General features: G+C 41.9%; 2 protein-coding genes across 2 annotated transcripts in view; both read left to right on the top strand.

Moving 5' to 3' along the window:
• UBE2J1 (ubiquitin conjugating enzyme E2 J1) overlaps positions 1-2,720 on the top strand; it is a 28,044-nt gene extending 25,324 nt beyond the window's left edge. The window contains exon 8 of the mRNA XM_034060735.1: positions 271-2,720. Coding sequence (XP_033916626.1) covers positions 271-540 — 270 coding nt within the window. The 3' untranslated portion in view covers positions 541-2,720. The remainder of the gene's footprint in view (positions 1-270) is intronic.
• A 636-nt stretch (positions 2,721-3,356) lies between these two features.
• LOC101870118 (gamma-aminobutyric acid receptor subunit rho-2) lies at positions 3,357-26,373 on the top strand. The gene is made up of 9 exons (XM_005153109.3): positions 3,357-3,484; positions 6,652-6,758; positions 13,879-13,946; positions 16,268-16,491; positions 18,738-18,820; positions 20,286-20,426; positions 20,671-20,823; positions 22,268-22,464; positions 26,065-26,373. Exons 1-9 carry the CDS (start codon positions 3,372-3,374, stop codon positions 26,371-26,373), a joined length of 1,395 nt encoding a protein of 464 aa, XP_005153166.2. The 5' UTR covers positions 3,357-3,371.
• The last annotated feature ends 765 nt before the right edge of the window (positions 26,374-27,138 follow it).

Raw genomic sequence — 27,138 nt, 5'->3', positions numbered from 1 at the left:
AATCTAGAATTCAGGTACTGTTTGACAGACTTTCTTCCTTAAAAAGAATAAAGTCCTTAAAACTGCTAATTTGCAGCTTGAAATAGACTTTTCAAGACAGTGTTTGGACAAAATGATGTCTATAACAATCTTGTAATTACTAGCGACATGTGTTATCAAGCTTGCAAGTATTAACAGTTATCTGAATAGTGTGTTTTAGATCTAACGATTTTGTTCCTTGCTGATCTTGCACAGTGTCTTGCCTCACAACTCTCCATGTTTCCTTTTTAGTCTGAAACCCAGAACAGCAGTGCAGCAGCCAGTCAAGAGCATACTCCTCCAGTGTCCACTAACACGTCTATGAGTCCTCGGCAGCGCCGTGCCCAGCAGCAGAGTCAGAGACGGCCTCCGTCTTCAACTGACTTTAATCGGGTACAGCAACCAAGAGTCAACATGAACCACACTGGATCAACCGTTCTGATTGTCCTTCTGACTCTTGCGTTGGCAGCTCTCATATTTCGTAGAATATATTTGGCTAACGAGTATATATTTGAGTTATAATTAATTTGGTTTGTCATAACAGCAGTGACTTGAATGCTTCATTGAACATTCTGTATTGGGTATTTGGTATGATATGAGAACTGTTTACAAAGATTACTTTTTGTATTTACGCTTAAATCATTACGAATGTTAATGTACCTACAGATATTTTACTTGTAAGAAAAGCAAAGTTGTACATTTAACTACAACAAGTGTTGAGTGCCCACTAGATACTTGGAGAAACAGTGCAGTGGAATAGTATCATTAACTATGATACTGAGTCAGTCTGAGTAATTTATCAGCTAGAAAGAGGCAACTTAAAGGAAGTGGTTGATTCACTTTTCTTATGGAATGTAGATGCAATTAATCATGTGGTCTAAGTTTTAAGATTTGTTATTGGAGGAGTAATTATGAAATGAAACACAATTACGCATTTTTGTCCAGTGAACTCTTAATTTAGATGGGAGACAATTTTGTAACTACTTTTATTTACCAGGACACATTTCTAGAGGGGGAACACAACATAAATTGGTTGTGATGCTGCTCTGTGTGTGTGAAAGGGGAAAAGGATTGTAGGGGAAGTAAGAAGGGGCCAGAAAGCTACTTGTATTATTTTGGTTTTTATTTTTTGGAAGAAAGATTGGATAATCTACAAGATTTGAATGTCCTCTTCTAATATTCTCAAATGTATATCTTGTTTTCTTAAATTTGAAGATTATATAAAACATGTCTATTCTCACAGTAGTTATAAATATGTAATATAATTATTTACCCAGAGCTATTGTCTTTTAATTGTACCAGAAATATACATAAAGTGTTGAACTGAATGTTTCATATGTGGCTTTATTTACTAAAGAATATTTGAATGTTGTTAAACTCTCATATATATGACCATGTTTAAGAGAAATATTTATTAAAACCCCGGTATTAATAAACAGTTTCAAGCCACTCTTCAGATACGTTTCAAGTATCACATAGCCTCTATGTGTGTGGTTTTTCCCCCATGTTTTGTGGTTTGTGTTTTCTTTTTTTAATTTAAAATGAATGTTGGACCCAAAGGCTTTCTTATTATCAGATTATGAAAAAAAGAACTGGTAATGTTAATGAATGCTGTGAAAGCCCATATACAAGCAATAGACATACAATTGTTTGGGTTTTGAGAGAAAAAGGCAATCTGAGATAATTTTCTTCCTGTATTGTTCAGATTTAAATGTATTCTAGCATGCTTATTTCAAAGGCAGTGAAATTAAGCTAACTTCAATTTCATTGCTGTCAAATGTGACAGCACTGATTTAAGTGACATTCTTACCCTGTTTCTCAGCAGAAACAATTTTGTTAAATATAGCATGTACTAGTGTTTTGGAACATTAAAGTAGCTATAACAACTTCTAAAATAAGGAAAGCCCACTGCGTCCAAGAGTGGTGTGAAAATGAGGGAAAGAAAAACCAAAATCCAAACAATACCCAAGTTCTTTTTTTTTTAGCTCTTTGGGTGCATTGTTTATAATCTTGTTTGCAGGTACAATGGAACAAAGATCAAAAATGGTTTTGAAAAGGTCAGACAAAAGTGCATAGTTTGTTCAGCCGGTTTGGCACTTACTTGCGCATTGTGCTACAAAACAACTTGATGTCAATATACTGATGTATTTTATAATGATGTTTTCACCTAATTTGTATATTCATCTCATTAGAAATTAAAACCCCACAAAATGCCTATCCAAAGTCTGTAGCCTCCAAAATGCAAGTGCTGTGTTTCCTAGGTGATGTGTTGTTTGAATACCTGTTCCGTTAAAGTACTGCAAACCTGGGCTCGTGGAAGAGACCTCTGGAAGAGCTCTGACCCAAAAGACAGTGGTGCTGGGTTTTGACTCTCTAGCTCCTCTGGAAGCTTTGCTCTGAACGTGCTTTTCTTTTGCTAGAGCCTCACTGCTGTGCCACACCAACTTTTGCTCTCGTACCTGTACCACAAACTAGCTATTAGTAAAGCCACAGAATCCACAGGCACAGTCTGCATTGCCCTTTGAAGTGGCTATGAAGGAAATAAGTGTTATGTGGTTTTTGAAAACAGCCTCCTCTTTGCGATTAAAGAAACGGTGCTTTGTAACTTCATTTTTATTTCCATCTTCTCTAGTGAAAGTTCAAATGCCTGATTGTGCAAATACCTATTTGAAAAAATAAATATTAATGGTGACTTAATTTTATGTAGAGAGTCAATTGCATGTATAGATACTTTGGGGGGTTATGTGTTTTGAAAGTTAATGATAAATAAAGCAGTCATTTTCAGAGGGAATAACTCATCTTTTTATCTTCAATGGCATAAAAAGCCAAGCTGAACCAAACAACTGCTATAAAGCCATCAAAGCGTATACATTTTACAATTGTACAGATGTTTGAAATGTGGCACAGGTGCCTTCCAGTTGAAAAAGATTCCATGCAAAGAAGCAGAAAATCTGGAAAGCCTGGTGGACAGGGACAGCCTGGTTTTACAATCTGGCAGGAGGACAGCCCTGTCCTGAGATTAGGGGATTGAGCAAAAAGCCGGCATGCAGAATTGCGGGTTTTTTTACATAACGGCTTTAGTAAATATCCTTTAGGATCCAGTGGAAATGTTTGGTGAGGCAAACTTTGTGAGTAATGGCCAATCGTTAACTGGTGATGAGGGAAAAGCTGGGAGTGAGAAGCTCCTGAAAGCCTGTCAAAAGCATCACGTCGGGAAGGCAGCATTTCTGCCGCTGATTGCCGGCAAATGCGCAACACCGGAATTAAGAGTTGATTCAATGTTTAAAGCCGGGGGGACTGGTGCTGCAGGAGGTTACTGGAGTGCAGAGTGTCCGGCTCCTGTTACCAGCAGGATGCCTTATTTTGCAAAACTGCTTTTATTAATCTTCTGCTTAGTTCTTCTTGTGGAAAGCAGAAAGCACAGGAGGAGGAGGTGGACAAGCCAGCTGGATGTGCAGAGGGCAAGGTAAGGGTTATTAAACCACCTGTGTTTCTTTTCCTGCAGTGTTGCACATACTACACAAACCTGAAGAGCTGCCCTGTCTTGTGTCTTTTTGTGTGCAGTGTATGTGGAAACAGCTTCATATCTGTTTTTATAATAGTCTCAGATAGACTAACCAGTTTTAACTGTAAATGGATGCATTTAATGCTAATGATAGTTAACTGTTAATGAGGCAGGTTTTTGCAGAGAAGCTGACTGCTTAAGCATGGACTGTGGTCAATATATTCTATATGTGAATTACTGAGAGAATTTAGAGAAGCTGCAATTAATAGAGATGTTCAAATCTACACATTGTTTCAGCACTGTTTCAGGAGCACGTTATTTACCCTGCTTGCTGGAATATCCATGCTACTTATTTAGCTTGAAATTGCCTGTTATTTTCTAACAATCTGAGGTGGGAATGACAGTATGCATGATATTGATTAATAAGAAATAAATCCCTGGAGGCTACCCTGGGATCATAAAATCAAAAGCACATTTTGAAGAACTACATTTTAAAGTCCAGCAAAGGCACAGCAAAGAGTTAAAGGTCTTAGTAAAGTTTATTAGATTTACTATTGCTGAGATTTGACCAGCGGTTTACATTAGAAAAGATAATCTTCCAAACCTGTCAGACAGTCCAAAGTATGTTATCCTTTTCTGTAGTTATGTCATCTAGTGGCAGTTATATCTTACAAGACTGCTCATTGTTTGAAGGGCTCAAAAATAAAATTAGGTTAATCCATCTTATTAAATAGCTTCACTAAGGCTGTAAACCTCCATCTTTTCATTTATTTTCATTCATTTTCATTCATTTTGTTTGGTTTAACACTCAACACTATTATAGGAGTGTTGTTACTTGAACATCTTGCAATGAAATGTTGTGATATAGTTGAAAGCAAAGAATATCTAATATGCTCTGGTTTATACTAATTGAGAATCTACAGCAGCATATGCAGTTAGTGACGTAAATGTTACAAAGCTGAAACAGTTATGACCTGATCCTGAAATCCTAAAGCAAACTGAAGTTTTACCACTGATTTCCACAGAATTGCCATTATGGAATGAGATCTTTGATTTAACTCTGAAGTTTTTTCCAAGTCTCTGTTCTGGAGAATGCAGGGGATTCAACAGTAGCATTTCTGTGTAGTAGAGACCGTCTCCTTTGAAGGAACAAAATAGTATACATCATTCTTTTAAACATGACTTTGCCCCAGAGTGATGCCATTCTCTGGGTTACAATTATTTGAATCTCTTGTACGTCATTTAAACGCTGTGAAAATAATATACAGTTTCTACAGTGCTGCTACTTTTATGAAGCTGTGTTAAAGTGGAAGTCAAAGCACTGCTGAAATAACTTCTATAAATTAATTTACCATAAATAATAACCGGTATTATTTGATTTCCTGTGGAATAACGGCTTTAATGAACAGCTAGGTAGAACCTGAGCAACTATATACCTTATATATACACATACATTATATATATATATACACACTTCCTATGCAATATACTTTGAAAGTATATGAAATCAAGTTTTAGCGCATCCCTGCCCATGCCAGGGGGGTTGGAACTAGATGATCTTAAGGTCCTTTCCAACCCTAACTATTTTATGATTTTGTGAAATGTGAATGACATTTTATATACAGAAAACTCTGCAATGTTAAAAACGGTATGGAGTAGTGACATTGATATTTCGAATTCCCAGTTATATATAAGAAGAATAAAGTCGTGTCTAAACCAGCAGTGAATACTGGACTCTTCTAGTAAGAGGAAATCAAAACCAGTTCCTATGCTGTTTTTTTAATCATGTTAAAGAAATTAAAAGAGAGTCCTTTTTAATAATTTCATCACAATTTCTGTTTAGTATTTCTCTTGCTGCCTTACCATAAGAAATACAGTAAATATTACAGTAAACATATTGGCCAAGAAAATGTATTCCAATGTTTGGGAATCTACGTGTGATAAGTTTGACATTTTGTGTCCTTTAAGGTGATACAGCAGCCTGATTTGGTGATATTTATATTTATTTCAAGAAGTTAGCTTGAACTGTGCAAGTGCAGAACGTCTTCAATTCTGTAGTTCATTACTTGAATGCTGCATATAGGTTCTTTGCCGTGGAGCTTTGAGGGCCTGGGGACCTGGTCCTGCAGGCAATGAGACAGTAATCTGCTAAGTATACACAGAAGTGCACTGTTGAGCCTGTCCCTGCATGGGAAAAGAATATAGCAAAAGGCAGGTTAGGGCTGTGGAGGTAGGAACCCAAGTTAAGAAGTGCCAGGTTAAGTGTTGTCTGTGCATCCTTAATTCCTCCCTTTGTTTTACGCTAATACTGAGCTACAACATGTTATTTTCCCTACAAGCAATATTCAGTCTGCATGCTGAATGGATAATGCTTGCTTAGTTAGAAACTGTCATGTTTAATTTCCCATTACTCCTGCATCCCCCACCTCACTGATAACAACTCCTCTACAAATTGAAGTATGACCTAAAGAGATAACTGCCCTGTGCATCACTGCTGTGGTCATTGCCTGGTGCAGCTTCACCCTATGCTCTGGAGAGCCCAGGGTTTGCACAGGAAATTGGAGTGTGCTCATGGAGTAACAGCTCCTGGCTTTGTACTTTGACAGTAGTTTTTTCATATTTCCCAGGGGTCTGTCATTCTCTGTCATTTACATTGCAAATCTGGGTGAAGGATATTGGTGACAGCTATTTGTATGAAGTTGAGGGCATTCGTGCTGATGTACAGGCTGCCAAGTGGTACACAAAATCCAGGACTCACAACTAACAGAATGGTTGGTTAAACTTGTTGTCATCCCTGTTGTACTGTTATCATTGAACCTCTCAAGTAAAAAGTTAGGTTTTCTGCCTTTAGTATTTAGAAAAGTGCAGGGTGGCAGCTCTTGCTGCCTTCCTTAGGTAAAACCCCTCTTTTCCTGCTGCTGTGGAGGGAAATGGGTGGGTTTGTCATTGTTGAAAGTCAGAAGGCAAGGCACAGAAACTACTTGTCCCTAAGGAATCCCTCTTCTTCTTTGGGGCTGCCCCACAAAGCGGCTGTGTCTGTGGTTCTGGAATCAGGCTGGCAGAGGTTGGCCGCAGAGTGCTGCTTGGGCACGGAGGTGTCAGACCAACACGGTTGCTGTCTTTTGCAGTCACATCTACAAAAGGAACCATGACATGACCAAAACCTGGAAAGGAAAGACAGAGCAGCTTCTCAGAGTCGATGACCACGACTTCACCATGCGGCCAGCTTTTGGAGGTGAGAATAAAGCAGTTGTCTTGATTTCATGCTCGTCTAATTAGATACAACCTAATTAGCTAAATAAAAGTCATCTAATTAATGAAAAAAACCAACCCCAAACCTCTGGCCAGGTGTATCAGTGTGAAGGGAAAGGACTTGGCTGGTTTTAGGAGATGTTCAAGGCAGCTCAGAAAGGTTTCATCCTCGCAGCCTCCCATCTCACAGCCCTTCATGCTCTGTACAGCTCCTACAATCCTTCCTGTTGCTAAGTTGGCTCTTCTTTTGGCTAGTGTTCCCCAGAGCTCAGGACATGCCAGTCCATGCTTCAGTCTGTTGAGAAGATGAACAGGCTGTGGGTTTTAATGTTGTAGTTGGGATGTTGCAATGTGCTTTTCAGCTGATGTGATCAAAGTGCAAAGTAAAGGACTACTTGGTATCCTGTAGATTCTCTGTCCTCTCCCTATGGCCTTTAAAGAGAGCAGTATGGGAAGCTCCTGTGGCTGCTTTTGAAGCAGTAACTTTTCTTGGCTTCATTCTTCTGTGCTCAGATAGGAGCCCCTATCATATAATGATCTTGCTGCAAATACATTGTCTTCTGACCATATTCACTACTTGCTACAAGGGTGGTGCTGGTGTTTCTAGAGATGGTGTTTCTGGTGCTGAAGAGCATCCTGGCTAGCCCCAAGGACAGATGCAGCACGCATTGTATGTAGCTGCAGGCACTGAATGGACAGGACCACACACAGCTTGTAAATTATGGCAGTGGGAAGGAGGAGAATCCCAAATACGTGCCTGTTGCCAGCTCATGAGACAGCAGTCACTACTGAACGACTCTTACTGAGGGTGTCCATCCACACCATGTTTTGTCATACTAAAATGTGAGGGCTAGAGCAAGCAGGGAAAAATAGCTCAAAGAGAGAGCACTGCTATGGGATCCTTATTTGTCTTGGTGACTTTAGGTTGAACAGAGTTGGTTTTACCTGTAAATGGTTTTCCCAGCCAGTGAAGTCAGCGACAAACCCTGCTTGTCCCAAAGGGAAAGGATTAAAAACCTAGCATGGCATGCTTTAGTGTGAGGTGCCCCTGCCCATGGCAGGGGGGTTGAAACATGATGACCTTAAGGTCCTTTCCAACCCTAACTATTCTATGATTCTAAGATTCTATGATCAGGCTTTTCCTTCAGCAGGCAAAAATCAGTGCTGGTGTCAGAGAGAGAACTTTGCTGGTCTTCTAGGTAGCAGAGGAAAGTTTCAAAGCAAATGGCTCAAAACCCTGAGAAACACAGACTGTTAAAGCTGAGGATGCTGAGTTAGGTTTTCAGATTTAATCTTTTTTTAAAGGCAACTTCATTTTTTGGAGCTTGGTTGATGGCTTCTGAATGCCCAGCGTGGACAGACTGGAAGTGTTGATTCCTTCTCGGTGAAGCTGTTACCGCTCTGACCAAAACACTATTGAGGAAAATCCTAACAGCCTTCTTTATAAAGGAAAAACATGGTGTTTCTTTAATTTTTGATCAAAGCCTCTTTATCTTCAGAGCTACAGGAGGCAAAGTCTGGGTATGAGTAAAGCTGTGCAGGAGCTGTATGTGATAAGGAGCACTATGGCTTTGTTGAGGCTCCAGCCTTGGAAAGCGTGAGTTACAGTCACAGCAATAGCTTGGGTGCTACAGGTCTTGCACAGCTTCGGAGCTGTGCAGTGTATTTTTAGTGACAGATATAAGCCAGATGGAAAAATCTATAAAGGAAAGAAAACGAAAGTCTGGTAGGAGGCGATCCTCTTCTGTAATGTTATTTGTCAGGCAGTCACAGTGATTTGTTATGCACTGGGAGTCTTTCCAGTTTGTAGCTGCAGCAGTGCCGGTCAAACTGATGTGGTCTGACCTGCATAGGATGAAAAGGCTTTCGTAATGCAAAAGCAGAGTAGGGGAGCCTGTGGGATGTGTGTGACTAACTGGTTGCTGCCTTGTGAGAGCAGCTTGAGGAATACTAATGGAGAGCCCAGCCCCATGGGGTTACACTGGGCCTGTGATGCTATGGTGCAGCTGGGAAAGGCAACTCAGCTGTGGGAAACATAAATTATATCATAAGGAAATTGTGAGTGACTTTAGATTACAAAGAAACCCAGTACTCTAAATATGATGGTTCCCAAGCCTAACAGAATAATGGGCAGCTCTTAACCTTCAATGTTTCTGGTGGATCAGCCCGCAACCTCACCACTGAGCTTTAAGGTAAAAAGGGGGTGTAGCTGCTGTATGGTGGCCGCAGACTCTTCCTGGTCTGCAGAGGACAGTCAGCAAGCTGCCAGCCCAGCACAGCTTTGAGCACTGGACAGAGCAGGAGTTATGCAAGCTGAAAGAGAGGAAAAACATCAGAGAAAGGTGAAGGGGTTTTCAAGAAAAAGTATGTTTGCAAGTGAGCAAGCAAATGTTGTGTAAGTTGTGTTATTAACAACCCAGTAAGCATGACTGCCTTGCCTGCTTTCAGCCCATTAGAGACAGGCTATTGGGTACGGTGGGAATGACAAAGTTTTTTGCTTTGCTGACGTTCAAAGTAGCCTCCATACGCTAGAACAGACAGCAGTTGTTTTGACCCTTACAGAGTTATCTCCATGTCAGTGACCTTGTTCTAGCTAGCAGATGTTCAGGTATTATTTACAAATATTAATATTTAAAGATTATGTAAATGTTTGTTTTGCTGTCTTCCTTAAACATCCATTTTAAGCATTTCATCTATGACATCTCATATTTTACAGGGAGCCTGTGAATAAGCAGCTTTAGTTGATACTTAAAATAGCTGTATCTTCTTTGTTGAGGAGCAGCCTAATGCTGCACTTTTATTATATTTCTTCATAGCCTGATAGCTGAACATCAGCTGGTCCTTGCTGCCCTTTCTGGGCAGCGTTTTTGTCGGGATGGATGAACTGTGGGGTGAACAGAGCATACGTAGTTCACTTAGTGTTTATACCAAGGGCTGGGATAAAACTTGCCTCTCTCTGGATGACCAGCCATCAGTCAGATGCAGAGAAAAGAAGCTCTCTGCAGCTAATGAGCACATCTCAGTGGTGGCTACCTTGAAGCCACCCACACCTAAGAGGTCCTAAATATATATATACATATATATGTATACATTAAAAAAAGAAATATATACACAAACACACACATATATGCAGAAACACTGAAGACTTTTGCAGCTTGCAGACATGGGATCTCTTACGGATGTTTACAAGCCTCTCTGGGTGCACACAAAGTATCTGGCAGTAAAGAAGTCTCAAAACCTGCTTGTTTCCCACATAGATATTTTTATCTCGGGGCCTACATCTGCCTCACTCCTCCAAAGACAGATGAGGGGACAGAGAGGCTGTCTCAGAGGAAACAATGAGCCTTTGAAATCACTGCCAAAGAGAAAAAATAGAGATGTCACAAAGGTTTAGTCTCAGAGCTGGAGCGGAAAACTGACTGCAGGCATTTCCATGGTACACACTCTTCCCTATCTTCCAAAGCCTGTTAAAAGTAAAACCCATGCTTGTGTCCAGTACCTGCTTCTGTCTGGAAACTGATTCACTCTTTGCAGCTTTCGTGCTGCTCCTCAGTGGGTGGGTGTAGGTGCCGAGACACACTGGGATGTGACAGGCTTTGACGTTGGGCACCTTCTTCAGTCATTCCTGAGCAGGACTTGTGGAAGCCTCCCGTGTTCCCTGGAGGGGGTAGCCCCAGACCAGATGTCCCATTTAGCCTGGGTCAGAGTTTGACATTCAAACTGAAGTTTTTGCAAGGAGAAACAAGCCACAAAGTCTTGTCAGTGCCAGAACCCACCCAAAATGGAGAGTTGCTGGGACTGTCTATACTTGTACAGCCACTGAATGCAGATGCAAAGTGGGTCTTCTCTAAAAGTATTCTGAACATCACATTTTCTACGTGCAACACCTGAGCTAAATGAGTAATGGCTTTCACTGAAAAGTTTGTCACACAACAGAGCACCTTACTGCAGGGGAAAGAGAAATGAGGGAATACTGCCGCTGATCCTCAGGACAACTGGTTGTGAACTTGGCAAGGAAATAAAGACACACAAAGCCACAAACACTTTGACAGGCTGGCTCCTGAGTATGTTTTTAATACCCCAGTTTTCAAATCAAACTATTCAAAGTTATTCAAGCTGTTTTCAAATCAAACTATTGCCTTGCCTCAAGGCAATAAAGCTTTGCCTTATTGGGCTTGCCTCAAAATATTGAGGCAAGGACACTGATATGCAGGAATTCACTGATGCAGTTTTGGCAGGCACGACCTTTACAGCAACAAGATGCAAGGGTGCCGCATCATGTCACAGGGAAATCTTCTGCAGAAATTGTGGGGGTAATGCATACTGCCCAATGAAAGAGAATGCACAAGCACTCCCGTCAGCCCCAGACTGTGCTTCAGGTCGCTTAAATCCTCTCTCAACATGCAAATGTAAATATCTCCTTCAGAAGGAAAATCTCCTGTTTTCTATTTCCAGCTTTGTATCATCAAATTTACAATGACTGTGCAAGTGTCTTGAGCTTGCTTAGAAGCTTCCACTGTGCTGAGATGCAAAGGAAATAGTTTATTGGTGGGTTCGTTTCCATGCTGCAAGTGGAATTCTGTGACTTGTATGAAGTCCTTTAGGAGTGCAGGGTTTGCTTTCTGATTGTACCAGTCCTGCTGAATTAGGATGTGTGTTCTGCAAGATATTGCTGTGACAGTGATGGAGATAATGGATGTTGACGTGTTTTCTGGAAGAAATGCTTCTGTTGAAGGTTATACAGGTTTTTTTTTTCTAGACCTTGATCTATAAATACTTGAGCTCAAGTTTAATTTGAATAATCTCATGAATTTGCCTGACACTTTTCAGAGACCTTGAAGTAGGAGCTGAAAAGCTCTGCTGGGCTCCAGTCTTTGAGCAAAGCAGCACTGCTTCCTCTTCTCCACAGCTTTCACATGGATCCATTTACCTTCCCACCCAGCAGTGAACATCCTAGAGAGGAGACTGAGCTTTGGGAGTTCTCCAGTGGTCCAGTATTCAGGTCTTTTGCTGCTTGTAATTCTTCAAGCTGATCCTTCTCCATTCCCTCTCTCTGAAGAAAGAATTAATAGTGCTAAAATATTCTTTATGATAAGGAAAATGTAGCTGATGAGGGCTGTTTTGCATTTAATGATACAAGCTAGGCTACCTATTCAGTGTGTCAGATACCATCTCAGCTGTTGTTTTCCCTTCCCATTCAAACCTTCCCCATCCTCTGCTCCCTGTCAATAAAGAGTTTTTTGTTTGTTCATCCCTAGTGGAATTTGATGGGGAATTTGGCAAAGCACCTGGAACACCAGGCAGTTACAGTCCCAGGAGCTGAGCTGGTGCCATCAAAGGCAGAGGGCTCTGACCGGCCACCCCCCTCCCTGCCTGTCTCCTCTGGCTCTGTCACATACTTGGTCACCTGTCAGGTCTTTCCCTGGGCTGATTCAAGTCCCTGACTTGGAAGTGAAGAGCCCAATCGCTGCTGCTTGTTGTGGCTGGGTTAATATTCGGTGGGTCAGTGAGCTAACAGTCTCACAGCAGGTCCCACAGCAACCTCAGTCTGCTCCTCTACGCAGCTTCACCCTTTGCTCAAAGTCATTCCCTGTGTAATTTGGGGAGGGGTCTGAAGACTGTTCTCACCTGCTGAACAAGCACACCTGGGTCGTGAAACCCTGTGTGTAAGAAGGAAACAATCTTCAGCACTTGTCAGCCTTGCATTTCGTCAGTGCATGCAGACTGTGGGGCTCTGTGAGTTTTGGGGAATACCTGGAGGAAGGGAAACTGAACACTACCAGGGTGAGAATTTCTTTGGCCTCCAGTGATTCCTTGTAATACATCAGCCACTGAAAGAAAGCAAGATAGGCTCATGGCATGGGAGTGGAAAAGCCTTACCAAAGTCTCTGCACTCTTGAGAAACACCCGAGTGCCCATTAATTGGAATTTCTCCCCAAGTAAATCTTCCTGCAAACATCCTTCAGCTTGGACAGACACCACCAAGACACCAATAGGAATGAGCAGTTATTTGCTGGCATTTTTTCAAGCCTGAAGTGCAGAACTGTGTGTCTGAATGTGATACATAGGTGTTTGTAAGCATCTAAAAGCCATAGAATCACAGAATGGTTTGGATTGGAAGGGACCCTAAAGCTCATCCAGTTCCAACCCCACTGCCATGGACAGGGACACCTTCCCTAGACCAGGTTGCTCCAAGCCCCATCCAACCTGGCCTTGAACACTGCCAGGAATGGGGCAGCCACAGCTTCTCTGGGCAACCTGTGCCAGTGCCTCAGCACCTTCACAGAGGAGATCTTCTGCCTAATATCTAATCTAAATCTACCCTCTGTCAGTTTCAAGCCGTTCCCCTTTGTCCTGTCACTACGTGCCTTTGTAAAAAGTCCCTCACCAGCTTTCCTGTAGACCCCTTCGTGTACTCGAGGGCTGCTATATGGTCTCTGAAAGCCATCTGAAAGTGCTGGGCTAGCCATGTTTTGGTTTCATTGCTGGAGGCAACACTCACTTACATTGGAATTGGTGGTGCTGAGCAGTAGTCTACAGTGAAATTTTGATACAGGATTTCTAGTAATATAGGAGTGTGTATTTTTATGAGTTATTTTATGCTTATTTAATCTTTGTGAATTATCTAGTTGCTGATTTTAAAGCAGTGTAAAAGTAATATCAGTGAGGCATATGAATCAAAATGGTGGTGGGCTTTTCAAAGATTAATGTAAGTTGCCTTGTTGATAGGAAATGAGAAACTCCCAAGGAAGAGCTCATTGCTTGCAGTTTATTCTCAGTCCCCTGTTCTTGGGCTAAATTTGCTCTTAAAGGCCTAAGGTTTACGGTGGGATGGCTCAGGTTTTACAAACATACACAGACATTTCATCCAGGCTCTGGATTAGCTGGGCAGAGTGTCAGTGTTGCAGCAAATGCCAAGGGGAAGATAATGCAGTGTTTCAAAAGGACCTTACGTGTTTGCTCAATGACTCTTCCTCCAGCCCCCACACGAAGAATGACGGATAGAAATGAATAACGTTTGCCATGCCACCTCACAGTGCTAATTAAATAGAAATTACATAAAAGAACAGTTATTTACATATCTAAATCTCATTCTTCTACAGGCCCTGCGATTCCTGTTGGGGTGGATGTGCAAGTTGAAAGCTTGGATAGCATTTCTGAGGTTGACATGGTGCGTAATCCTCTTTTAAGTCTTAATTATTTATAGTCATGAAAAGTCCCTCCCACTTGAAACCTGTGGGTGTCAGACTATTGGTTGGGTGAAAGTAATGGCAGCATTTGGCAAATTGAGAGAGGGTGATAGAGCCAAATACTCGATAACACCAGGTGATCAGAGGCTTATCTCTGTATCGTCAGGTAAGAATCAAAAGTACGATAGAAAAAGGGAGAATAACTGGGAGAATAATCAATGCTATGAAGGATCTATCACAACCAAAAATATAAACGTCTGCCTCAGAAGGTTTGAAGGTACATGGTGAAGTTCACGCAAGCCACACTTACTGCAAGAGTCTTCTTCCTTAGGGAACAGTTGAGTCCATTTGTTTAAAATGCAGAGTTCTGGGAGGCCCACTGGAAAATTAAGTTGGCAACATAAATGAGGAGGAGCTGCTCCTTCTTCATCACTGGAGTAACCTCACCAGGGTGTGTGAGTGCCTGAACTGCCTCTGCCAGAGTGGAATTTGGTGTGTGGGAATAGTCTTTCAGTCACCAATGATGCTGTTCAGGAAATGTGCAGCAAGTTCAATTGTGATTTTAATACCTTTGTTTCTTTATTAAATAAAAAGAGGACGAACCATGAAGTTAACTCTCAGCAGGTTTCAAGGGGTTCTCAGTAACAGGAGGGTCTAGTCTACACAAAACATGAAGACCTAAAGGAAGAGGTTCAGAATGATAGTTTTTCCTGTGGTGAACATCTTGATTAAAACAAGGAAGCTTGCCTGCCTGGGTACTGAAAGAGAGGATGTGGGGGGATGCATGCAAAGTAGTGCCCGGGCACCTGCATATGCTCATTTGCTGTGCCTTCAGCAGGTACTGCCATTCTCTCGGTTTGTTATAAAGCTTGCTTCCTAACGGATGTCTGATTGATGCCACATTGGTTCCTGTCCCACTGTGCTCTGATGGTGGATCTGCCCAGAGGCATTTCAGCTGCCTGGCTGGCCTGGTTTTGACTGGGATAGAGTTTATTTTCTTCCTAGTAGCTGGTGCAGTGCTGTGTTTTGGCTTCAGTCTGAGAACAGTGCTGGTAGCACACCCATGTTTTAGTTGTTGCTCAGTAATGCTCATCCTGAGCAAGGACTTTTCAGTCTCATACTCTGCCAGGGAGGAGGGGCAGAGGAAGCTTGGAGGAAGCAGTGACAGGACACCTGACCCAAACTGACCAAAGAGGTATTCCATACCACAGCATGTCATGCCCACTATATAAACTGCGGGGAGTCACCCAGAAGGGGCTGATCATTGCTTAAGTGAGGCTGCGTACTGGGTACTGGTCAGTGTGTGGTGAGCAATTGTATTGTGCATCATTCATCTTTCTGGGGGGTTATTTCCCTCTCCCTTTTTTCCTTTTATTATTAAGATGATATTTTACTTTACTTCTGCCATGGTCAGAGGGGGAGGTGTCTGGCCTGCTCTGTCCCTTGCAGGGCAGCAAGCTGAGGGCTGACAATAAACTTCTTTGACAAATCCATGAAAACCTATTGGCAACACAAGACTGTTGCCAGGCAGCCCTTTGAAATGGAGCATCAGCTTAACCGAGGGTTTGTCACTGGCGAAACAAAATCAGGAGGTGGTTTCAGAAAGCAGTTGTTGTGTGTTTAGGAAGAGATCCCAGCCTGTGGGATTGCTGCTTGCCTGGACTTGGCAGCTGTGGCTCCCATAACCACTCGCTTAATTGGGACTATAAAGAAAACAAGTGTATTTGACCTCTCAGTATGAGAGAGTAGATTCAGCTCTGAAAGCAAGCAGCTGCCAGGTTGGGATCAACTAACAGATGTTTTCCTTTGTGTGACTGGAGCGCCTGCCCCTTCAATGAGCTTAAAAAGGAGATTTATTTATACACTTGTATCATAGGAAAAACAGTTCCCTCATCTAGCTGCTCTTTGCAACAATTTAGTTCCTTCGGGGGTAAATTGCATACTGTTTAGCCTGACCATTAAGCTAATTTTGAATGCTATTGATCTTATAGTCTTTCAAGATAATTTTGCCAGGACTGAAGAATTGTTTCCTCAGGGGACTGCTTCTCTTGGGGCTTATTTATATTCCTTTTGGGACTGAATATTACTGGGCACTGTAATACACCGATTGGTTGTTTCTGTTTTGTTTTAGCTGAAATTATTTTGTCAGGAAAATCTATCCACGAAGACCAGGAAATAAACAGAAGTTTAGAGGGGAGGGTTTTCATCTACCTGGTAGGAGTGAGTTTTCTTTCTGGTGTTTCCTAGATGGAAAGAGCAACACTGACAGATCTCCCTTTGGTTCTTTTCCTTTCTTGTGAAGGATTTCACTATGACTCTGTACTTAAGACACTACTGGAAGGATGAGCGTCTCTCATTTCCCAGCACCACCAACAAGAGCATGACCTTTGATGGCAGGCTGGTGAAGAAGATCTGGGTCCCTGATGTCTTCTTTGTGCATTCCAAAAGGTCCTTCATTCACGATACTACCACGGACAACATCATGCTGCGTGTGTTCCCTGATGGTCATGTCCTCTACAGCATGAGGTAATGGTGCAGCCCTGCTGCTCCTGAGCATCCCCTGAGGCTTCATTGTCAGTTCTGCTCCAGCATGGCTTTGGTGATCACCAGGACTGCTACTGCCAGCCCTGCTACTCCCACTGCTGATGCAGAGCCCTGTTTCCAGCATGTCCCGTACAAAATGCTCCACAGGAAGCTGCGAGAAACCATGCTGTGGGCAGTTACAGGATAATCTCCTCCCAGGGAAAGCATTCCTCCCAGCTGTTTGCAGTCAGAGGAGAGCTTAGTCGAGCAGGAACGTTTGTCCCGGGGTCAGTGTGTGATTAAACTGGAAGCTGATGATATACCAGATGGTGACCTCTATAATTATCCCATTTTGCTTCCTGTTTAGAAACACTTTTTTTGTTTTTCTTTCTCTTTTTTTTTTTTGGCATTTCCATGTTGATGTAAAGGCTTACATTTCCTGAAACTGAAATGACTGTTAAAGACACCCTACACTCCCTGGTTTCCTAGCAGATCTGTGTGCTGGAAGAGTCCCGAGCACATCTCTCATGATCTGATGGGTTACCTGGCCTGCGGGTGTATATGGGTCGTGACTCTGGGCTTGCAGGACTCTGTAATACACAAGGACATGAAGGCTTAATCCTCTGAACTTCTCTACCTTATCACAGATTACCAAAAATACCACAGAAATCGCCACTAACAAGTAAACTACCACAAAATCACCACTAGCAATATACCTGTGGTTAATAAAGTGTGTGTGTATATATAACCTCAGAAGTGAGGCAGTCTCCAGTTTCAAAGATGTAAGGTAACCACAGCTGACTGCGCCAGAGTTAAGTTGATACTTTGAACAATAAAATCCAAGGAGAATGAGAATCTGCATGATATGTGGGCCTGGTGGTGTTTAGGACACTCAGAGCGTGATCCAGCTGACCAAGCATGGATATTCAGTGGTTCTGAAATTGCCCTCAGGTATCTTGAGATCTCATTGGGCTGAGGAACATTTAATTCCTTATCTGTGCCTTGGGCTTTCAAGGCCATCTGAACACTGTACTTTTAATTGAGGAATATCTTCTTGATGAGTTGAGTTTCTGTGCTGTCCTTGACTAACAAACTGTTAATACCCACAGCTTATGCCAGAGTTTAGGTGACCCCGAGGAAAGAAAATAGCACATTGTAACAAGGCTGAGTTATATGATGCTGAAATGCTGCACAACTGGGAGAGGTCATTGCTACAGAATTCCTTCTGGAGCATATCCCCCAACAGCTTCTTTAAGATTTATTTATCTGGCAAAGTTGTGCTCTAGTTTTACAGCCACAGTGAACAGTGTGTGCTCCTGGGGGGAGATGAGTGTGCAGGGTCAGAGTAGGGTTTGGATCACAATTCCTGGAACAGAAAAAGGTTCAAAAAAGAAAACTTCTTTACCGACATCTGCAGTGAATCTAAAAAATGGTCACAGCCGACATATGTCGGGCTCTGAAATGATGACTCACAGCTGATTTGCCTCTACTAAATCAGGAGCTCCACTGCAAATCTGTCCACAAGAGCAAGTTCACTGACCCACCGGAAAACTTATGTAATGTTGTGCACAACTGGATTGATTTACAAACTGGAGCAAATAACACTGCAGCTCTTTAGCTAAGACGTGAATTTAACAGAGGCAAAAAAACCCTCACCTTCTGAAAGACACCTGCACCCATTTTAACCCCTTGCCCCAGAAATACACCCCCCAGATTAAAAGAATTTGCTCAACAACTGAAAGAAATTACTTTTGCCTTAATGTACATACTGGAGGAATTCTGTGGCTTGCAATGAAGATGATTGTGCTCCTCAGGCTTGTATCATTGTTGGGGTGACTACGGAGGGAACTGAGCAACGGGGGAAATCAGGAAACTTTAATCAAAGTGGTCATAAAAGAACCTTTGAATGTAAATTGTAATGTTATTTTATGTTGTTGCCTTGTAGGGAGATAGTTGGCTATAAACCACAATGGAAGTATCTGTACTAACATTAGTATTACTTTAATATCTGAGATGGTGCTTTAGTTCTGTGATAGACATTGAAATTACAGCTTCCTTTGGAGTTTCTTTGTATAATATATCTTGCTTGGTCTTGGAGAATTGGTGGGCATTTTCCTGGGGGTTTTATGCTAATGTTGTGAACAATTACTGGCTTTCTTTCAAGCTGCAGAATGACTTTTTTATTTTAGGATAACATTCTCCCTTATTGCTCCTCATGGAAACCAACTTTTCTCATTTTTAACTTCTAGGATCACAGTGACAGCAATGTGCAACATGGACTTCAGCCGCTTCCCCTTGGACTCTCAGACGTGCTCTCTGGAGCTGGAAAGCTGTACGTGGTACCTGTGTTTCTAGCTAAAGGTGCTCCATGGGTGGCTGCACGAACACAGATGACACATTTCAGAGTACAGTCTATTTTAGATCTTGAAAAAGTATAGTTCATGAGGGTTACTAATAGTCTTCCTATTGACTTGCTGTGTTGTATATCTAGCCCTTATGCTGCAAGACAAGTGAATTTGCAAGGAAAGCATCCTACATTAATTTTAGTAGATGGCACTTAAAAAAGAAAACCTCAAAACCCACCAACAGAAATGTTCAACGTATGTTCAAAAGTGAGAAAAATGTCACAGTTGATTGCAATGATCATTGCTTTTCCTCTAAACTTCATCAGCAATGTGCTTTATGTATGGTATAATTCTGATATTGCAAACACTGTGATGTGGGCTCAGCTTCTTTGGCAGGGAATTGTTCTGTGGAGAAAGTGATGTAAGCAGTGAGATTTTTGTGGCTGTTCTGTAAATTTTCTCCAGGGTGTTCCAAGACCAACATGAGGTTGTTTTGGGCCCCTCCCAGCCATTTCACTGAAATTTTCCTCTACAAACAACCCTCTTGCCCTTTTGTTCTGCACAGAATCACAGAAAGGTTTGGGTTGGAAGGGACCTTAAACATCATCCAATTCCAACCCCCCTACCATAGGCAGGGACACCTTCCACGAGGCCAAGTTGCTCAAAGCCCCATCCAACCTGGCCTTGAACACTGCCAGGAATGGGGCAGCCACAGCTTCTTTGGGCAACCTGTGCCAGGGCCTCACCACCCTCACAGGGAAGAATTTCTTCTTAATATCTAATCTAAATCTTCCCTCTGTCAGTCTAAAGCCATTCCCCCTTGTCCTGTCACTCCATGTCCTTGTAAAAAGTCCCTCTCCAGCTTTCCTGTAGGTCCCTTTAGGTACTGGAAGCTGCTCCTAGGTCTCCCTGGAACCTGTTCCTCCCCAGGCTGAACAAGCCCAACTCACTCAGCCTGTCTCCATAGGAAAGGTGCTCCAGCCCTCTGAGCATCTTTATGGCCCTCCTGTGGACTCACTCCAACAGATCCATGTCCTTCTCATTTTGAGGGCCCCAGATCTGAGCACAGGAGCAGAGCAGAGCTGGAGAATCACCTCCATTAACCTGCTGGTCACACATCTTTTCATAGAATCATAGAATGATTAGGGTTGGAAAGGACCTGAAGATCATCTATTTCCAACCCCCCTGCCATTCATTGAAGACATCCTCTCTGGAGTTACTCACCTAGGCGAATCAAATGCAGCCCAGCATGTGGCTGGATTTCTAGGCTGTAAGCTCACACTGCTGGTCATGTTGAGCTTTTTGTCAACCAACACATCCAACACCTTCTCCTCAGGGCTGCTCTGAGTCCATTCTCTATGTTTGTGTTTGTTAATTTGGACTGAATCTAGTAACTTCCCCCCCGCCCCCCAAGCTAAAGTCACTTCACACCGTGTTTCTTCTTTCCCTAAGATGCTTACACTGATGAAGATCTGATGCTGTATTGGAAAAATGGGAATGAATCTCTGAAAACTGATGAAAAGATTTCTTTGTCTCAGTTTTTGATACAAAAATTCCACACTACATCAAGACTGGCTTTCTACAGTAGCACAGGTATTGGCATTTTCTGTTTAATGCTGTTGCTAAGCCTAATACTGTATTAGCTACTTCTTAGAGAGCTCTTGGAATTGTATGTCACTGAAATGTAGCCTTCATAGCCTGTACAGTATGTGTTTTGAAAGATCAATTTCTCTGTTTACTACCCTTTAGAAATAACAGATCAATAGAAAGTTCTTTCCTCTATGTGCCTACCAGCCAGGCTGTTCTCACTAATTCTGGCTTTTCTATTGTCTCAAAGGGTGGTACAATCGCCTCTATATTAACTTCACTTTACGCAGACACATCTTCTTCTTCTTGCTCCAAACCTACTTCCCTGCCACCCTCATGGTCATGTTGTCCTGGGTGTCCTTCTGGATCGACCGACGAGCAGTTCCTGCCAGAGTCTCTTTGGGTGAGAACAGCTGCAATTAGACATGACTGCGCTGAAGTCTCTGAATGTGGCAGCTTTGGCAGGAAAGGAAACTGTTCATTTTGATGGTTAAAGATGTTGGGCAAGCATATGTTTGTGTTATCTGATGGTTATTATAGCACCAATCTGCCTCTCTGGATATATCTAGACAACTAAAGCCCATCAGGAGGAGCTTTGCTTACATCAGGATTGGAGGAAATTCTATCAGCTGAGCATAAAAGAGCTGGTTTGTTGATCACTGCATGCATAGGTTAGAGAAAGGCAAAAATGTAACAGGAAAGATCTCTGAATTTTAATATGTAAGGCTTCCAATACTCAAAGTGCACACACAGTATTTTAGCCCACAGATTTGTCTCTCTTAGGGAGCTATGCACTGCAGCAAATGCATGAGAAGAGGCAGTCAGGAGTCTGCTTCACTGAGAGAAATGTGTTCAGTGGATATTATTAAAAGTCAGTAACTTAGACCCTGATGCAAGGGGCACAACAGTAGCTGTGTTTACAGTGCTCACTTCTGAAGTGGCTGAAGTAGCTATGGTTGCTTTCTGGTTCTGTTTTCTCTATTTAAGCGTCTTTTGGAACTTGTAAATTTTTTTTCTCCGTAACAATCTAAAATATATACTATTTTGCAGGACTTTATTTGTCTAAATGTATATACACATACATATGTGTATGTATATACATCTTCACACACATAAATATGTATATAAGCATAAATACATTTACATATATATGTATATAAGCATAAATACATGTACATAAGCATAAATACGTATGTTAATAAACACATACACATGGACACATAGAATTATAGAATAGTTAAGGTTAGAAAGTACCTTAAGATCATCTAGTTCCAACCCCCCTGCCATGGGCAGGGAAACCTCACACTAAAACATGTCACCTCAGGCTCACCTACATGCATAATCCCACAGTTGTTGTTCAAAACTTTGATTCCCACAGCTTGAACTGTAGAAAAATATTCCTGGAGGTAAAAACAATGCTTTGCTTTTCCATGGTTTCATGCAAAACATTTTATCACTATTGCACTTCCCTTTTAAGATCAGTGCTTTAGACCAAATCCTCTTTAGCTGGGACCAGAAAATAACACTAGGTTGCTTTCTAGCAGTGCCTGTAACACAGATTTGTACAGATAGGAAACAGGAATCCTCACCGCTGGTCTTAGTAGACCTGACCCTAAGCACTGTGCTAAAATCTAAGATGTTTGGGAGGGAGTTAAATGTAGTTCCTAGCAAAATGATGGCTGCTCTGTTGCTCCTCAAAACTAAACCAAATCATTGCACACAGAAGTGAAAGCAGTGAAACAAATTTGTTTTGTATCTAACATCTCTTAGAGTGTCTGTTTTTCTTGAGACAAAAGCCTTATGGGCTGTAGCAGTCCATAACATTAACTTCTCTTGGTCCTTTCCAGGCATAACCACTGTGCTGACCATGTCCACAATCATCACTGGGGTGAATGCCTCCATGCCTCGTGTTTCCTACATCAAAGCAGTAGACATCTACCTGTGGGTCAGTTTTGTGTTTGTCTTCCTCTCGGTGCTGGAATACGCGGCTGTGAATTACCTGACTACAGTGCAGGAGCGGAAGGAGAGGAAACTGCGGGACAAGGTGAGAAGGGTTTTTGTTCATACTTTTTTTTTCTTACAGTTGACTGGGTCTTTATAATTGTATCTACAAATGGGAAACACTGACATCAGTGTGTATATAATTGGATCTTAGGCCACTTCACCTCAAAGTGAACTGCTAACATCAGAAAAAAACAGAGATGGTCTCATAGGTATTCATAGAAGCTTCAGAGAAAGAAGAGTGTAATCTGAACTGGAAGATTGCAATGTGGAACTGTGTGGGGATGATAACGGAAGAGTACCAAATCTGATACTTCACTGCAGCTGTCTTTTTAAGCTAGAGGTGTTACTCAGAGCAAATTAATTTCCTCCCTCTACATTCAGTTCTAGTCTGAAGCTGAATCCAGTGGATGTAATAGTGGAATTGCTCCCCGCTACCAAACACAAACACCACTCAGCCAAGTTTACACTTGTACTTTTTAATGTGCTACAGTTGGTCTCATCCTGCATTCTTGGAGTTTGCCAAGACCTGACAAGCAGCCCTGAGCAGCCTGGCTCTGCTGTAAGCAGCAGATAGGACTAGAGACCTCCTGAGGTCCTTTCCAGCCTGAATTGTCCTACAGATCTGTGAGCCTCACTTCCTTGCGATTAAACACCATCACTTTCTGAACATTAACATTAGGGCTTGGCAGCAAAATCTTTATGTCCCCACAGACCCAGAACATCACCATGTTTTACAGATTCTTTCTTCCAACTAGGAACACCCCACATTAGTTCAAAGGTAACATCGGTCACCTACTGCTTTTTGACTCCTGATATCAGCTGGTCATAAATGCCAGTACAAACATCCACTTTAATATGATTTGGCATTCCCCTCTCAGGACTACTCTATTGGCTTTGCAATTCCTCTTCCCCTTGCACTTCTTCCTATGACTTTGGTGGAGAACAGAATAGACAACCTGTCAGCCCAGCACCTTTCCTAGCTGACATCTCAGCAAAAATTTAGTTAGATACACTTTAGAAAGTGATTGGAATGAATTCAAAGCCTCTCCAAGGCCTTCTCAACAACTGTGGTTCTGGAAAGCTACTTGAACAGGTCCTGGGTAGCTTGGTTATCAATTCCCCCCATCCTAGTCCCCATCCAGGGCCCAGCAGTTCTCTGCAGCACAAGGTGGAAATGCTCTGTGCAAGCAGTTGAAGCCAAATGTGTCTTCCTTGCTGCACATGAGCAATGGTCTCTGGTCTTTTAGCCAGGCCTGCTCAGACTTCCCATGTCCAAAGAAGATGGTGTTTTTACAATACACTAGAAATAACAGAAATCTTCCTAAGTTTGACTTGCCTAGAATAAACGGGTATCTTTTTTTATAGTCCACCCTTCCTCTCCTTGGTCTTTAGCTGTGTTGGAGGGATGAAGTGAGAGTGTGTTACTCTTCTGCAGTTTTCAGGAATGTTTTACCATATCCAGTGATGTTATTTTTCTCACAAATCTGCCCTTTACTGAGTCTTGGGCACTGAATTCTGTATTCAGAAAATGTCTTTTTGCTACACAAGGTACAGTATTCTATCCAGTCTTCAGCTTGTGACAATATTAATCCTCAGTGATGGTAGTGGGAACAGAGATAATAAGCAGCATTATTTGAAAGGACTGAAGCAAAATGTAGGTGAGTGCTCTTGAAGAAACGAGACATATCTCACTGTAAATGTAGATCTTGTCAGGCAATGCTGCCCCACTATCAAAGACCCCCAAAATCTTAATATGAATGTTAGGCTGCTCAGAGGAAAGCTTTATGTAAGAAATTACATGTGCCTGGGACCAAGGACTATTTAAACTAAAACCTTAGTATCTAAAACTAACCCTTCTTTCCCGCAGTATCAGAGAGGTTCCTGTGAATTGTCTGTGGCAAATAGTCTGTGGTCTGTGCTTATTCCAGGTTGTACATGGGAACCTTTTGGTTCCTGGATATTCAGGCCAGAGACTATTCTGACACTGATAGGATTGTCAGCTGAGTTCCCATGCCTAGGGAGGCTCTTTTGCAGTGCTTAATTTTTTAGTGCAGACATAGACTAAAATTGCTGCAGGATGAAATTATGTAACATACTTCTGCACGTATGCACCTATGTGAAGGTGGGGGTGATGTAAGACTCTGTGGAGGTGGGTTTCCAGTGTGTTATGCTCCCTTGTCCATAAGGGTGCCTATTACCACATGTACATGAAGCCACAGGGATAGTAATTTGACCAAGAGGGTTAAGAGGAAATCTGTAGAATTTCTTTCTGTGTTGGGTCCTGCAGCAATGAGCTTATTGCTGTTAACAGCTTTCCCTTCCACCCACCCACCTACCATCTCCTGGACCTGTCATCATTGTCATCATTTGATGATAAAGAGCCTAGTGTAATTCTTCCCTGTGTTGTTATTGTGGTTCTGCTTTGGTATTATTTGAGGTACACCTGCTTAGTATAAAATACATCTTAGAACCCAACAGATGTTCAGCTGTTCCCACGGAGTGCTCCGAGAATTTCCTGGAGTGATGGGTCTGACAAGTAGAGCAAACAGGCTGCAAACTTGTCATGTTTTTCTGCACACAGTCTGCTGGTACCACATCATTTTGTTATGACTAGAACACAGAAACCAATTATTAAGTTGATTTCCAGTTTTTCAGTAAACTAGGTCATCTGGTGGTTAAATAATTTGAAGAAAAAACCTTGAGTGCAGAGTTTTGCAGTGCCATCCCAAATATGTATTCAGGCATATATACTTTTTGTATTTGTATCTATATATCCAGGATATATACATTTCTGTGTATACATATTTAATTAGTTTAGCTGGACTTAAAAACAAGTCCTTGGGAAACCCACACATGAAAGTTCGTGGAGAAGAGAACTGGGGGCAAAGTATTTTTTGGTAAGGAAAAAAGCCTCTGGAGGATCAGAGGCAGAAACTCCTATCAGGAAGGAGGTTTGGGAGTCCATTTTCATCTAATACAAGTATATAATCCATATTGCTGGGACAGAAAACCTGAAGATTTTAATCAGTAGAAGACAGAATTTGCTATTCAGAATTCTACCTGTGTTCACTGGGGTTTTTTAGATTTCTAGAATACATGCTGGTGCTGCTGAAGTCAGTGCAAGTTTTGACATTAGCTTCAACAGGACCGGGTTTTTACATGAGGCTTTTAATTTGGTCCTTTTCTTCTTTAAAATCAGACTTACAAAGAAAACACACATCTGCAAAACTAGAACTTGGCCCTTTTTCCCCCATAACATGTACTAGATAAGCCATTTCCATGGATAAATGTGCGTTTTGTCCTTGAATGTTTATAAACACAAAGACTGCAAAATAAGGAATCTCAAGCCAGCAAGGCTGAAGAGAGCTAGCTAAAAAAACCTGGCTAGTTTTTATGCCTGCTAAAGCCTTTTCTAATGTGTTGTGAAGCTGCTTGTCCAAGCGGTGTAGCTAAGCCACGTCTCTTCCTTTCAGAACACAAGCAAAAAAACCCAAGTGTCTTTTATGTTTAAAGAGAAACTTAGAGCATCTCAATTAAAATTTCAAGCTCAACTGTTTACAAGCTGTTAATAAAAAGGCATCATTTCTGTTGCTAAAGTGTTCTTCCAAAGATCAGCTCTATTTCTTGTTTATGTTCCTAGTTTCCATGTACGTGTGGAATACCTCATGCAAAAACTATGATGCTGGATGGAAACTACAGTGAATCTGATGCCAACAGCCTGGCAGGATATACAAGAAACCAGATGGCCCCAGAGGAAGAAAAACAAGAAAAGATGGTTGTGCACTTAACTATGAGCAATGAATCTAATTCATCAAGGAAGAGAGGCCTGAAGGGCCATGTGGGCTTGCGCATAATCCAGAACACTCATGCAATTGATAAATACTCAAGATTAATATTTCCAGGCACCTATATATTTTTCAATCTGATATATTGGTCTGTCTTTAGCTAAGCATGCTGGCACTGCAGTGAGTGAAGCAGAAGGCATTTACAGAACTCTCTTTTGTTAGCTCTTTTTCAGCCTAATCTGGATGAAAAGCCAGAAAACTGATTATTTTATTGCTTCTTTGGAGGGTAAAGGGGAGGACACATCCTCCAGCAGGCAACTCCATGCACAGACATCATGGAGGAACCTGTTGTGCTGGTTGCTTTCCAACCCACGCCCCAGCTCCTGTTCACTTTATGACAAGTGTAATTTCTCATACTTGAAAATATGTGCTCACCATCCACCCCAAAGGTGCTCTAAGTTCTTTTGGGGATGGCCACACTGGTGGTGCCTGCTGTGCAATGGACAACCAGAGACAGTGCTCACATGGGTTGTCACAGGTTAGACAAATGCAACTTGCAAGGAAGGTCTGGACAGCACGTCTCCTCTAAGGAACCTAAATGTGGCCTTTCCTTTTCAAATCTCTGCTTTTTATTTTTCTTTGGCATTGTTTTTTAAAGAAGACCTCCTTTCAGGGACCAAACTCTGCTTTCTCCAGATAAGATCTCAATCAATACCATTAAGACAATCTACTAGCCAGGATCAGCTGGGTTGGTTACACAGTGCAGGTGGTATGTTTGAGTTGGTGGTCATGTTTTTTCTGGATTAGAAGTAAAGAGTGATGATGATGCAGAGCAAAGAAGGCTGCAGACTCACAGAAGACGGCTCCTAGGGTACATGGGTAATGAAAACAGGGAGGTTTACACAGGTGTGTTCTATATAACTTGAGCA

The sequence above is a fragment of the Melopsittacus undulatus genome, chromosome 3 (genome assembly GCF_012275295.1).
Source record: "Melopsittacus undulatus isolate bMelUnd1 chromosome 3, bMelUnd1.mat.Z, whole genome shotgun sequence".
Taxonomy (NCBI): Eukaryota; Metazoa; Chordata; class Aves; order Psittaciformes; family Psittaculidae; genus Melopsittacus; species Melopsittacus undulatus.
The sequence above is the reverse complement of the archived record's forward strand: the minus strand, read 5'-3'. Positions and strand labels throughout refer to the sequence as shown.